This window comes from Biomphalaria glabrata, chromosome 18 (genome assembly GCF_947242115.1).
Source record: "Biomphalaria glabrata chromosome 18, xgBioGlab47.1, whole genome shotgun sequence".
NCBI classification, from domain to species: domain Eukaryota; kingdom Metazoa; phylum Mollusca; class Gastropoda; family Planorbidae; genus Biomphalaria; species Biomphalaria glabrata.
Genome location: NC_074728.1, coordinates 13,522,376 through 13,535,230, shown reverse-complemented (window position 1 = coordinate 13,535,230; position 12,855 = coordinate 13,522,376). Strand labels below are relative to the sequence as shown.

General features: G+C 37.4%; 2 protein-coding genes across 7 annotated transcripts in view; both read left to right on the top strand.

The window, feature by feature from the left end:
• LOC106052362 (uncharacterized) overlaps positions 1-12,855 on the top strand; it is an 87,386-nt gene that overhangs the window by 43,674 nt on the left and 30,857 nt on the right. For 5 of the 6 annotated variants that reach the window (XM_056016823.1, XM_056016825.1, XM_056016826.1 and 2 more), the window contains 7 exons: positions 3,963-3,995; positions 4,533-4,559; positions 4,685-4,759; positions 8,722-8,868; positions 9,154-9,189; positions 10,051-10,107; positions 10,834-10,851. In XM_056016823.1, the coding sequence (XP_055872798.1) occupies positions 3,963-3,995; positions 4,533-4,559; positions 4,685-4,759; positions 8,722-8,868; positions 9,154-9,189; positions 10,051-10,107; positions 10,834-10,851 (393 nt within the window). The remainder of the gene's footprint in view (positions 1-3,962; positions 3,996-4,532; positions 4,560-4,684; positions 4,760-8,721; positions 8,869-9,153; positions 9,190-10,050; positions 10,108-10,833; positions 10,852-12,855) is intronic. The other variant, XM_056016822.1, reaches the window with a different exon arrangement.
• LOC129923898 (uncharacterized) lies at positions 249-3,310 on the top strand. Its single transcript, XM_056016820.1, has 2 exons — positions 249-2,823; positions 3,250-3,310. Exon 1 carries the CDS (start codon positions 355-357, stop codon positions 2,566-2,568), a length of 2,214 nt encoding a protein of 737 aa, XP_055872795.1. The 5' UTR covers positions 249-354; the 3' UTR covers positions 2,569-2,823; positions 3,250-3,310.

Genomic DNA, 12,855 nt, shown 5'->3' with positions numbered 1-12,855 from the left:
TTTGCCTTTGGCAGGTTTTTTGTGTACATTAAACTTGAAATAAGCCTCCTGACTTGCTTCGTCATTTTGGTTGTTATAATTCTGTGCTGAACCCACCACAGAATCTTTTGGTGTCAGAAGTGGGATCCGAAGAAAGAGTCTACCAGACCTCCCTGTCAGACAATAAGTGGAGCCTTCGGAACCTTGCAATCAAGTCAGAAGCTGAACAAGTACTTTTTTTTATTATATTGTACCATTTGAGATATTCCGGTTGTTGTTTTTTTCTCTTTCAGGGTAGTTTAGGTAGTTATTATTTAAAGTATATAATTGTATTAAGTTAGAGTATAATTGTATTAAACAAAAAACCTGCAGCCAATGGAGAACAGGACAAAACACAATGCAGTGGATTGGGGTGAGGTCGGTCCTTTGGGCAGCGAAGGAGAGCCAGAAGGAGGAGCAGAAGTGGACCAAACCGAAGTCGCTGCCCTCCGGGCTCAGTTAGAGGCCCTGAAACTGGCCTGCCAACGGCCTCTCATAATCTCAGAACAGACAAAGCGGGTACGCCAGTTCAGTGGTAGGGGCACTGCCGATGAGCCAACGGCTGAGGACTTTGCAAGGGAAATAAGAGAGGCATGGGAGCTTAGGCCTTATTCTTCACAGGAAAAGGTGGCAGTCATTATGAGCAATGTCAGCGGCCCCGCCAGGAAAGAGCTCGATTTGCAGACCTCAAAGACAAAGAGTGACCCGGAAGCCTTGTTGGAAACCCTCCTTGAGGCGTTTGCCCAGACTATGCCAGTGCGAGAAGCTGAGGTGGTCTTCCTGAGATCACGTCAACAGATAGCAGAGTCCCTTCGAGACTTCTCGCACCGGCTCTTCTGCGAACACTCGGTGGCGATAAGCCAACAAAGGCGGGAGAGAGTTGAGTGCTTCAGCGAGGCAAGGTTGAGGGATCAATTCGTCCACGGGCTGAACGACTCTGCACTACGTAGGGAACTGCTGAGACTGGTGGAGGAGGAACCAGCAATAACATTCATTGCGGTTAGAAACCAGGCCCTCAAATGGGAAAGCCAGGACCGAGGAAACTCCCAACTACAAAACCAGTGGTGCGAACTGGTAAGTTCCCAATTGAACAGGTTTGGGGAGTTATTGGAGGCTTTACAGCACACTCCACAAGCAAATGGGCAGAGCAGCCCATACCCTGACCAGCCTCTCCCCCAAACACAGACAAGTCACCAAGTTCAGTGGGCAGTTAACCGCCCCACAGCACCTGCAGGACTGATTTGGGCGCAAACAAGTAGGGGATTCTTCCCATATGCTGAGGATGGAGCACCAGTCTGCATCAACTGTTGGAAGTCTGGACATGTGGCGAATCAATGTCTGGAATCGTCACAACCTGAAATTCTAATTCACTCAAGTGCTATTGGTTGTTCTGTCAATGGTCTATTGCCCCCTGTTTCAGAAAATCCACCCACAATACCTAAAAGGCAGAAGTTAGGAAAATGGTGTAATTTTCACAACAGCCGCTCACACAATTTGTATGAATGCAGATCACAGCCAATCCACACAATTGCCACCCTTTTTCCTGGATACACGAACAACCCATCTTCATCTGGACGTAATCCGCAAGTTGAAGAGGAAGTGCTAATCAATGGACATAGGGCTAAATGTCTATTAGACTCTGGCTGCTCTTTTGATGCTATTGTCAGTAGATCTTTTGTAAGACCTGAAGACATTATGGATGTATCAGTGACCCTTCAATCTCTTGACTTAGACATCCCACCCAAAACAGTACCTCTTACTAAAGTGCATATCAAGTCCCGTTTTGTCCAAGGTACTATTACAGCTGCTGTTTTAGAATCCTCATTGTATGACATTGTACTTGGATCAAGATTTATAAAGCTGGAAATTCCCCAAAACTCCACTATTAAGCTGCCTTCAGTGCATCAAACCGCATCCTCTCGACAAGGAGTAAGAGACACCCAAGATGTTTTTAAATCCAAGCACACTATAAAAGATATGACGCCATCACACCTGCCTATTAATGTTAGCTCTCGATATAGAGAGGCCCCGCAGGTTGCCAGAGAAACAGTCAAGTCTCCCCGCTGCGAATTAGTTAGCAGGAGCAAACTTGCCATTTCACCACAAGTCAACCAAGTAGGACAACGGGCCAATAAACAGGCTAGGCGCATTCACACCCGTGGTGCAAGTCACTTTACCCAACCATGCTCTACATCCAGAGACAGAAAGTTTGAGGCTTGTCAGCCATGCAAGTCCCGGATTGATAAGTTCCGCAGACCATGTTCATTCAGGAGAAACAAACAGTGCCACCAGCAACAGAGACTTTTTGGTTCACCCCTCACTACCGCACTACCATCAGGTTCCCAAACATCTATGAAAGATTTTAGTGTCCTTGATTACCAGATGGAAAGCCCACAGCACCAGCTACATTCTTCATACAAAGAGAAACCTGATAGGCCACCCTGTAGAATCCAAGGTTCAAGTACACTACAGGCTGGAAACATATATGGTGTCCAAGAAAATGGCTGTTCGGAGAAGAAACAGTTGTTTCTGTTTCCAGAAACATACTAGGCTAAACGCCCCGAGACGGGTCGTTTCAAGCTAGGGGCTCTGTAGTGGGGAGGACATAATATACGGGTCGGCTCAACTTGACCAAGCACCGGCCAGCAAAGGGTCAAGTTGACCTCTGCCCCGGTAGCTGAGATTTGAATTCCTTTTCCTGCTGGCATCCTCGATTGAAACTTGCTGCTACGCACCTACTCCAATACCACATTGTCTGATCCTGCTGTGTTTGTCCTAAGTTCATTGTTTTGACCAAGGCTGCAGGTAAACACATTTTTACTGTTTCTTGTACATCACATATTCTTGTTTATTTTTTATATATATCATATTGCTACCCAGGTTTTGTCCTCATTGTCGGACTACCTTTGTTCTATTTAATTGTCATAGTTTTTGTAAGAAAAGCTCTTCAATGTATGTTAGTTTTCTATAGAACTATTTGATTTATTTTTTATTAATTACTTTGTCATTTATTTTATTAATGTTTGGTGGTGTTCCATATCTCTCTTATGTTCATAAAAGAGATGATTGGTTCACACTATAAGATTTTCTTTTTTGTTTTTGCTTGATCTAGTATTTATACCTGATGTTGTGTTTACATTTTTTTTTACAAATTGGTCTGTTCATTTAGACCATATAATTATGTTTATTTTATGCTCATTAGTAATCATGTTGTATGTTTGCCTTTGGCAGGTTTTTTGTGTACATTAAACTTGAAATAAGCCTCCTGACTTGCTTCGTCATTTTGGTTGTTATAATTCTGTGCTGAACCCACCACATATATATATATATATATATATATATATATATATATATATATATATATATATATATATATATATATATATATATATATATATATATTTAGATTGTTATGTATTAATCGAAGAACTATAGACGCCAATTCATGAAATAAAGCCATTTCCTGTTCGTTTCTATTCAGACAAAGCTCTAATATCTTAGATCGAAATAATTTACGTCTATTGTATTTTGTACATTTAAAAAGATTGATTTTGTTTTTATGTGTCTAAAAATTGCAAAATAATAATTATGAGACAAGAGTGCTCTTCTTTTCGATGTTTAATTACTAGATCTCGATCTACATTATCTACATTAAATTCTATGTTATATAGGTTAGGATGGAAAAAAAACTTGACTCTTATAATTACTTTACAAAACAAAGCCTTGGTTCATCTTCACGTTCTTCACATTTTTTGTAGTGTTAATAGATCTACATGTCCAGTTCAGATATAATATATATAGGTCTGTGTGCATGACTTTGTGTTAGTATAGTTCCATGGTGTAACTCTTGTGTAACTCTGCTTGTGAAAATTTTATTTTTCAAGATTAAATGATGTCCAATCAAGAAGAAGAAATGAATCTAATGATGCAATTTTGTTTTTCAGAATTACCAAGTCACTTGCAGAGTTTATTGCCTAGTAAGAAATACATAATAATAATAGCAATATTAATATCATAATAAAATATTATAACATAATAATATAATATATTAAAATATATATAATAATAAATAATAAAATTGTGCGACATCATATGTCAAAAATATTTTTACAATCTAATGTGTAAATTGCCATCTGCTTAGAGTAGAGTTACTCATCCATACGTACTATATATCTATATAAGCGCAGAGATACTCTTTATAAACAGATATTACACATTTTATTAGCATATACTTGTAAATAAGCTTATTGATATATGCGTTCACGATATTGGCTAATACCTATATGATAGAATAGAAATAAATCTGTGTATTATAATCTATACAGTCCTATTTACTTGACACCCGAGTAAATCACATTAAATTAAAATCTTGCTTCATACTAATGCTCGTAATATTGAAATCATATAAAATCTAAATATTTAGCAGAAAAAAAACACTAGCGTATTAAAAACTAGCTTGGCTTTTTCGCATAGAATGGCGTTGTCAATATAATCCACTTTTTACACTTTAACAGATGGAATATCTAATACGCAAGGCATGAGTAAGTACTCCTTAGACCGAAATAAAATAGACATGATATACTGTAGATATTTATAATATCTTTAGACATTTTTCATTGCTATGTTAAATACAAACATTTAATACTTGTTGAAATTTTTCTTTTAGAACCCCAAGACTTGATGACCCTGGCTTCTTTAGGTCTTGGCTCGGGTACAGCCGGTGCTGCACCAAGGGATATAAGTATGTTGATAGTTTATAGTAGTTGATGCTTGTTGTACATTTGAGAGGTAGATAGCACACAGACATTGGAATGGTCACGGATGCAAATCCGTATTGCATTCTGATAGATTCTTTGATTTCCTGTCCCAATCTCGATGTAGAAGTGTCCTGACATCATGCACATAGAAAACAAGGAAGTCTAGAAATGTATTCAGAGTTGCTTTACAATTGAAAGAGGAAAGACGAACGATCACCTATGTGTTATGCCACATCCAGCAAGTATAAATACATTTCACCTCTTCGTCTGTCCTGGGGGATTGTTTTCTATTTGGTCTCAAATGTGTGCCCGCGGTCTTAGTGAGAGTTATCCAGCTGTCGAGGGAAAGAAAGAAAATTAATAAGAAAGAAAAAAGAAAGAAATCAAGAATAAATCTGAAACTTCCATCTTCCTTTTTTGTAGATTTTCTGATATCTCCTTAGAAATGTAAAGGAATATATGTCCCAAATCAAATAGACATCAATTAGTGAACAGGGAAGTAAACACCATTGACTCATTCTTAAAGTTTTACTACAGTTATCTGCGCTTGTTACTTGCGTGTTAATTTTGCTACTGATATCGTTGTTACGTCCCCTCGCTCTCGAGGTGCACCTTGCTTGGCTCAAACCGAATGACAAGTAACATAGGTACTTTCATTCAAATATTTGAAAATTATAGCGTCGAAAGTCAGGCCATTCTGAAATGCACAACAGATTTTAAAAGTTATCAGAGAGAAAGATCCTTGAAAATAAATAATTCAAGGAAATAAGATGCAAAATAATCACCCTGATTTGTTAGAGCTGCAATTTCTCTTGTTTGATTATCTTCTTATTAACTGCCAAGAAGTTTATTGTTAGAAATCATGGCCATAAATAAAGACGGTCAACAGATCTTTCAACTTCACTTCTTGGCTCTATGAACCCAGTGTCTATATTTCAGCTTCACTTCTTGGCTCTATAAACCCAAAGTCTATATTTCAGCTTCACTTCTTGGCTCTATGAACCCAATGTCTATATTTCACTTCTTGGCTCTATGAACCCAATGTCTATATTTCACTTCTTGGCTCTATAAACCCAATGTCTATATTTCACTTCTTGGCTCTATAAACCCAATGTCTATATTTCACTTCTTGGCTCTATGAACCCAATGTCTATATTTCACTTCTTGGCTCTATGAACCCAATGTCTATATTTCACTTCTTGGCTCTATGAACCCAATGTCTATATTTCACTTCTTGGCTCTATAAACCCAATGTCTATATTTCACTTCTTGGCTCTATGAACCCAATGTCTATATTTCACTTCTTGGCTCTATGAACCCAATGTCTATATTTCACTTCTTGGCTCTATGAACCCAATGTCTATATTTCACTTCTTGGCTCTATGAACCCAATGTCTATATTTCACTTCTTGGCTCTATGAACCCAATGTCTATATTTCACTTCTTGGCTCTATGAACCCAATGTCTATATTTCACTTCTTGGCTCTATGAACCCTATGTCTATATTTCACTTCTTGGCTCTATGAACACAATGTCTATATTTCACTTCTTGGCTCTATGAACCCAATGTCTATATTTCACTTCTTGGCTCTATGAACCCAATGTCTATATTTCACTTCTTGGCTCAATGAACCCAATGTCTATATTTCACTTCTTGGCTCTATGAACCCAATGTCTATATTTCACTTCTTGGCTCTATGAACCCAATGTCTATATTTCACTTCTTGGCTCTATGAACCCAATGTCTATATTTCACTTCTTGGCTTTATGAACCCATGTCTATATTTCACTTCTTGGCTCTATGAACCCAATGTCTATATTTCAGCTTCACTTCTTGGCTCTATGAACCCAATGTCTATATTTCATTTCTTGGCTCTATGAACCCAATGTCTATATTTCAGCTTCACTTCTTGGCTCTATGAACCCAGTGTCTATATTTCAGCTTCACTTCTTGGCTCTATAAACCCAAAGTCTATATTTCAGCTTCACTTCTTGGCTCTATGAACCCAATGTCTATATTTCACTTCTTGGCTCTATGAACCCAATGTCTATATTTCACTTCTTGGCTCTATAAACCCAATGTCTATATTTCACTTCTTGGCTCTATGAACCCAATGTCTATATTTCACTTCTTGGCTCTATGAACCCAATGTCTATATTTCACTTCTTGGCTCTATGAACCCAATGTCTATATTTCACTTTCTGGCTCTATGAACCCAATGTCTATATTTCACTTCTTGGCTCTATGAACCCAATGTCTATATTTCACTTCTTGGCTCTATGAACCCAATGTCTATATTTCACTTCTTGGCTCTATGAACCCAATGTCTATATTTCACTTCTTGGCTCTATGAACCCAATGTCTATATTTCACTTCTTGGCTCTATGAACCCAATGTCTATATTTCACTTCTTGGCTCTATGAACCCAATGTCTATATTTCACTTCTTGGCTCTATAAACCCAATGTCTATATTTCAGCTTCACTTCTTGGCTCTATGAAACAAATGTCTATATTTCATTTCTTGGCTCTATTAACCTAATGTCTATATTTCAGCTTTACTTCTTGGCTCTATGAACCCAATGTCTATATTTCACTTCTTGGCTCTATGAACCCAATGTCTATATTTCACTTCTTGGCTCTATAAACCCAATGTCTATATTTCACTTCTTGGCTCTATGAACCCATGTCTATATTTCACTTCTTGGCTCTATGAACCCAATGTCTATATTTCACTTCTTGGCTCTATGAACCCAATGTCTATATTTCACTTCTTGGCTCTATGAACCCAATGTCTATATTTCACTTCTTGGCTCTATGAACCCAATGTCTATATTTCACTTCTTGGCTCTATGAACCCAATGTCTATATTTCAGCTTCACTTCTTGGCTCTATGAAACAAATGTCTATATTTCATTTCTTGGCTCTATTAACCTAATGTCTATATTTCAGCTTTACTTCTTGGCTCTATGAACCCAATGTCTATATTTCACTTCTTGGCTCTATGAACCCAATGTCTATATTTCACTTCTTGGCTCTATAAACCCAATGTCTATATTTCACTTCTTGGCTCTATGAACCCATGTCTATATTTCACTTCTTGGCTCTATGAACCCAATGTCTATATTTCACTTCTTGGCTCTATGAACCCAATGTCTATATTTCACTTCTTGGCTTTATGAACCCAATGTCTATATTTCACTTCTTGGCTCTATGAAACCAATGTCTATATTTCACTTCTTGGCTCTATGAACCCATGTCTATATTTCACTTCTTGGCTCTATGAAACCATTGTCTATATTTCAGCTTCACTTCTTGGCTCTATGAACCCAATGTCTATATTTCACTTCTTGGCTCTATGAACCCAATGTCTATATTTCACTTCTTGGCTCTATGAACCCAATGTCTATATTTCACTTCTTGGCTCTATGAACCCAATGTCTATATTTCACTTCTTGGCTCTATGAACCCAATGTCTATATTTCACTTCTTGGCTCTATGAATCCAATGTCTATATTTCAGCTTCACTACTAGGTTCTATGAACCCAATGTCTATATTTCAGCTTCACTTCTTGGCTCTATGAACCCAATGTCTATATTTCAGCTTCACCTATCCTCTTTGAACCCAATGTCTATATTTCAGCTTCACTTCTTGGCTCTATGAACCCAGTGTCTATATCTCGCTTCTTGGCTCTATGAATCCAATGTTTATATTTCAGCTTCACTTCTTGGCTCTATTAACCCAATGTTTATATTTCAGCTTCACTTCTTGGCTCTATGAACCCAATGTCTATATTTCACTTCTTGGCTCTATGAACCCAATGTCTATATTTCACTTCTTGGCTCTATGAACCCAATGTCTGTATTTCAGCTTCACTTCTTGGCTCTATGAACCCAATGTCTATATTTCACTTCTTGGCTCTATGAACCCAATGTCTGTATTTCAGCTTCACTTCTTGGATCTATGAACCCAATGTCTATATTTGGACCAGCAATGGGATTGGGCACGCCAGGCGCGGGAGCAGGTGGAGCTCCTGGTAATCCCGCCGCGCCCCCATTGGAACCGGAGAAAGTGGCAGAGCAAAGAGAAGAAAGTAAGAAGTACTCTTTATTTCATTCTTTTTATTTAATGATCACTTCAGCACAGCTATAAATATTTATCATTTCAGGACTTTTATAAATATTTATCACGTCAGGTCTGCTATAAATATTTATCACTTTAGCCAGGCAGTGGCGTAACTGAAGGGGGGGGGGCGAGAGGGATGTTGGCCGCACCACAATAAAAAAGGGTGGTAGGCTAGCTAATAGGTATTTCTATTAGTCTATGAAGGTTACTAATCATATTACTTTATTATATTAACCTTTTTTTCCCATTTCAGTGATGCTTAGAGCAATGATGGCTAATGCAATGAAATGTAAGAGTAATGTATTGTGTATTTTTGTGTTAATGTATTAAATATTTTCGTATGTTTTTATGTTAAAAATTTATATGTCTTTGTTTCATGTACTCGTTAGTTCTTGTGTCTTGTATTCATATACTTTTGTGTTTTATTATCTTATGTTGTGTCAAGTTTTTGTTTTGTATTTCTAAAGTATATCGGTCTTGTATTTAGAAATTGTATTTTCTATTCATGTTTTATACGTGTAGCGCATTCAAATGTAATATATGTGTGATTGGTTCTCATAGTGTTAGTCTCTTTAAGTCAACACATCCTTAGTCTCTTTAAGTCAAGACATCCTTAGTCTCTTTAAGTCAAGACATCCTTAGTCTCTTTAAGTCAACACATCCTTAGTCTCTTTAAGTCAAGACATCCTTAGTCTCTTTAAGTCAACACATCCTTAGTCTCTTTAAGTCAAGACATCCTTAGTCTCTTTAAGTCAAGACATCCTTAGTCTCTTTAAGTCAAGATATCCTTAGTCTCTTTACGTCAACACATCCTTAGTCTCTTTAAGTCAAGACATCCTTAGTCTCTTTAAGTCAAGACATCCTTAGTCTCTTTAAGTCAAGATCCTTAGTCTCTTTAAGTCAAGATATCCTTAGTCTATTTAAGTCAAGATATCCTTAGTCTCTTTATGTCAAGACATCCTTAGTCTCTGGAAGATGTTGTGCCTTTAGTACATCACTTTCCCAATAAAACTCCAACAATTAAAACTGTGGGTGGACTGAGCTTTCCTCTACATGGTCCGCCGCTGAATGCTTTATTTCTGTATTTACTTCTGTAACAATCAACAAAGATAATTAGAAAGATATGTATTCAGTCTGAACATGTCCACAGCTATGTACCAGCCTGCAGCTCAGACCAATGGCACTAGCACACGGCCCACTAGTAACCGTAAGTTGTTTGTTTTATTGCTTAGGACTTCGTTCTTCCTGTTTGTCTAGATAAGCCAGAGTGACTAGTTCAATGTTGCTTTAATTGGAGTTGGTAAATGAGAAGTGTTTTAGACCTTTTTTTTTCCTAGTGAATTACAATTTGCTCCTACAAGCTCGCACAATTATTTTTTGTATCTGACAAACAAGAATTAATTTTAAAAAATAGTTAATTAGCTTTTGGTAATCATTTTGTTTGGTATCGAACAAAGGAAAGAAGTTGTACTTGACATATATAGTGGTTTAAGTTGAATTAGAGCCCTCGAGTTCGAATTCAAGTCGTACAGCTTTTTTTTTATTGCAGTTAAAAAGTGATTACGGTAACACATTCACTCCGATACCCCCTTTCACCCCCTTTTGTTTTCAAACTTTTGTCTTGTTACAAAGCTTCTATCAAGTCACTCCGTCTGTCAGTCTGGTACACATCGTTTACATGTTGTTTCTCCCACTTGAAACTTCACACACTTATTCAATATCCATTACAAAACATGAATTGATTAACACAATTTACCAGTTAATTAAGTAATTAGTGATAATTATTTAATTGTCTTTGCTATGGAAAAAGGGTAGCAAATATTTCAGTGTTTAGATAGTAAATTAATAAATATGCAGTTCTTTCCTTAAATAATCATTAATTAATTTTTTTTAAAAGTACTTTTCATATTTTGCTTGTTTTTTTTACTTACAGCCGCGATGGAAATGATGAGTAAGTAATCTTGTCTTTAAATTTCTTTTTGTTCAATATCTAAATATCGAAAGAAATCTTTACAGGAAAAACATACAAACAAAATTACACTAGACTAAGTGTAGCCAAGATACACTTGACTAGATGTAGCCAAGATACACAAGACTAGATGTAGCCAAGATACACTAGACTAGATGGAGCTAAGATACACTAGACTAGATGGAGCTAAGATACACTAAACTAGATGGAGCTAAGATAAACTAGACTAGATGGAGCTAAGATACACTAGACTAGATGGAGCTAATGTACACTAGACTAGATGGAGCTAAGATACACTAGACTAGATGGAGCTAAGATACACTAGACTAGATGTAGTCAAGATACACTAGACTAGATGGAGCTAAGATACACTAGACTAGATGGAGCTAAGATACTTGACTAGATGTAGTCAAGATACACTAGACTAGATGTAGTCAAGATACACAAGACTAGATGGAGCTAAAATACACTAGACTAGATGGAGCTAAAATACACTAGACTAGATGGAGCTAAGATACACTAAACTAGATGGAGCTAAGATAAACTAGACTAGATGGAGCTAAGATACACTAGACTAGATGGAGCTAATGTACACTAGACTAGATGGAGCTAAGATACACTAAACTACATGGAGCTAAGATAAACTAGACTAGATGGAGCTAAGATACACTAGACTAGATGGAGCTAAGGTACACTAGACTAGATGGAGCTAAGGTACACTAGACTAGATGAAGCTAAGATACACTAGACTAGATGTAGTCAAGATACACTAGACTAGATGGAGCTAAGATACACTAGACTAGATGGAGCTAAGATACACTAGACTAGATGGAGCTAAGATACACTAGACTAGATGGAGCTAAGATACACTAGACTAGATGGAGCTAAGATACACTAGACTAGATGTAGTAAAGATACACTAGACTAGATGGAGCTAAGATACACTAGACTAGATGGAGCTAAGATACACTAGACTAGATGTAGTCAAGATACACTAGACTAGATGGAGCTAAGATACACTAGACTAGATGGAGCTAAGATACACTAGACTAGATGTAGTCAAGATACACTAGACTAGATGGAGCTAAGATACACTAGACTAGATGGAACTAAGGTACACTAGACTAGATGGAGCTAAGATACACTAGACTAGATGGAGCTAAGATACACTAGACTAGATGTAGTCAAGATACACTAGACTAGATGGAGCTAAGATACACTAGACTAGATGGAACTAAGGTACACTAGACTAGATGGAGCTAAGATACACTAGACTAGATGTAGTCAAGATACACTAGACTAGATGGAGCTAAGATACACTAGACTAGATGGAACTAAGGTACACTAGACTAGATGGAACTAAGGTACACTAGACTAGATGGAGCTAAGGTATACTAGACTTAAAGTAAAAAGTAAAGGTTTCCTTTCACACCTTGTGATTTAAAGGACAGATGATGTTAAGGCTATATGTTTCTTTGGCCAACTGTTAACGAGCGGGGTGTCATGTGGCCAGCACAACGACCAATCGCCTTTCCCCAACTAAGTCAGATACCCGTTAGAGCTGGGTGGACTCAGTTCGCTCTAAAAATCCCGAAATTCACCCCCCCTTTCCCAGTCTTCACCGAGATTCACTTAACCACCGCCTCCCTTCCCTAGACTAGATGTAGTAAACATCTGTTCAACATTTCATTACGATATTATCTTTTCCTCTGGTGTAAATTGTCAAAGTCGGAGATTTTCCGGGGACATCGTAAACTCATTAATTGCGTGCAGTGAAAATGAGTTGTCTTCAGACAGCTACACAATCAAGTAGACTTGATGAATAAGAAGATGATAAACATTGCGCTCTTCCAAAGACTTGACAATCATACACCTGGTGAAACAGAAACAAGCTCAACCTTCGCTTAATCGCATATGCTTGGTTGCACAGTGTGTACTTTTGCAAAAAAAAAGTGTAGAAATATCGTTAACCTTTGTGAAGATTGC

Excerpts from the sequence above, each read along its gene's own strand:
- LOC129923898 (XM_056016820.1), top strand. The coding sequence starts at position 355 with ATGGAGAACAGGACAAAACACAATGCAGTGGATTGGGGTGAGGTCGGT.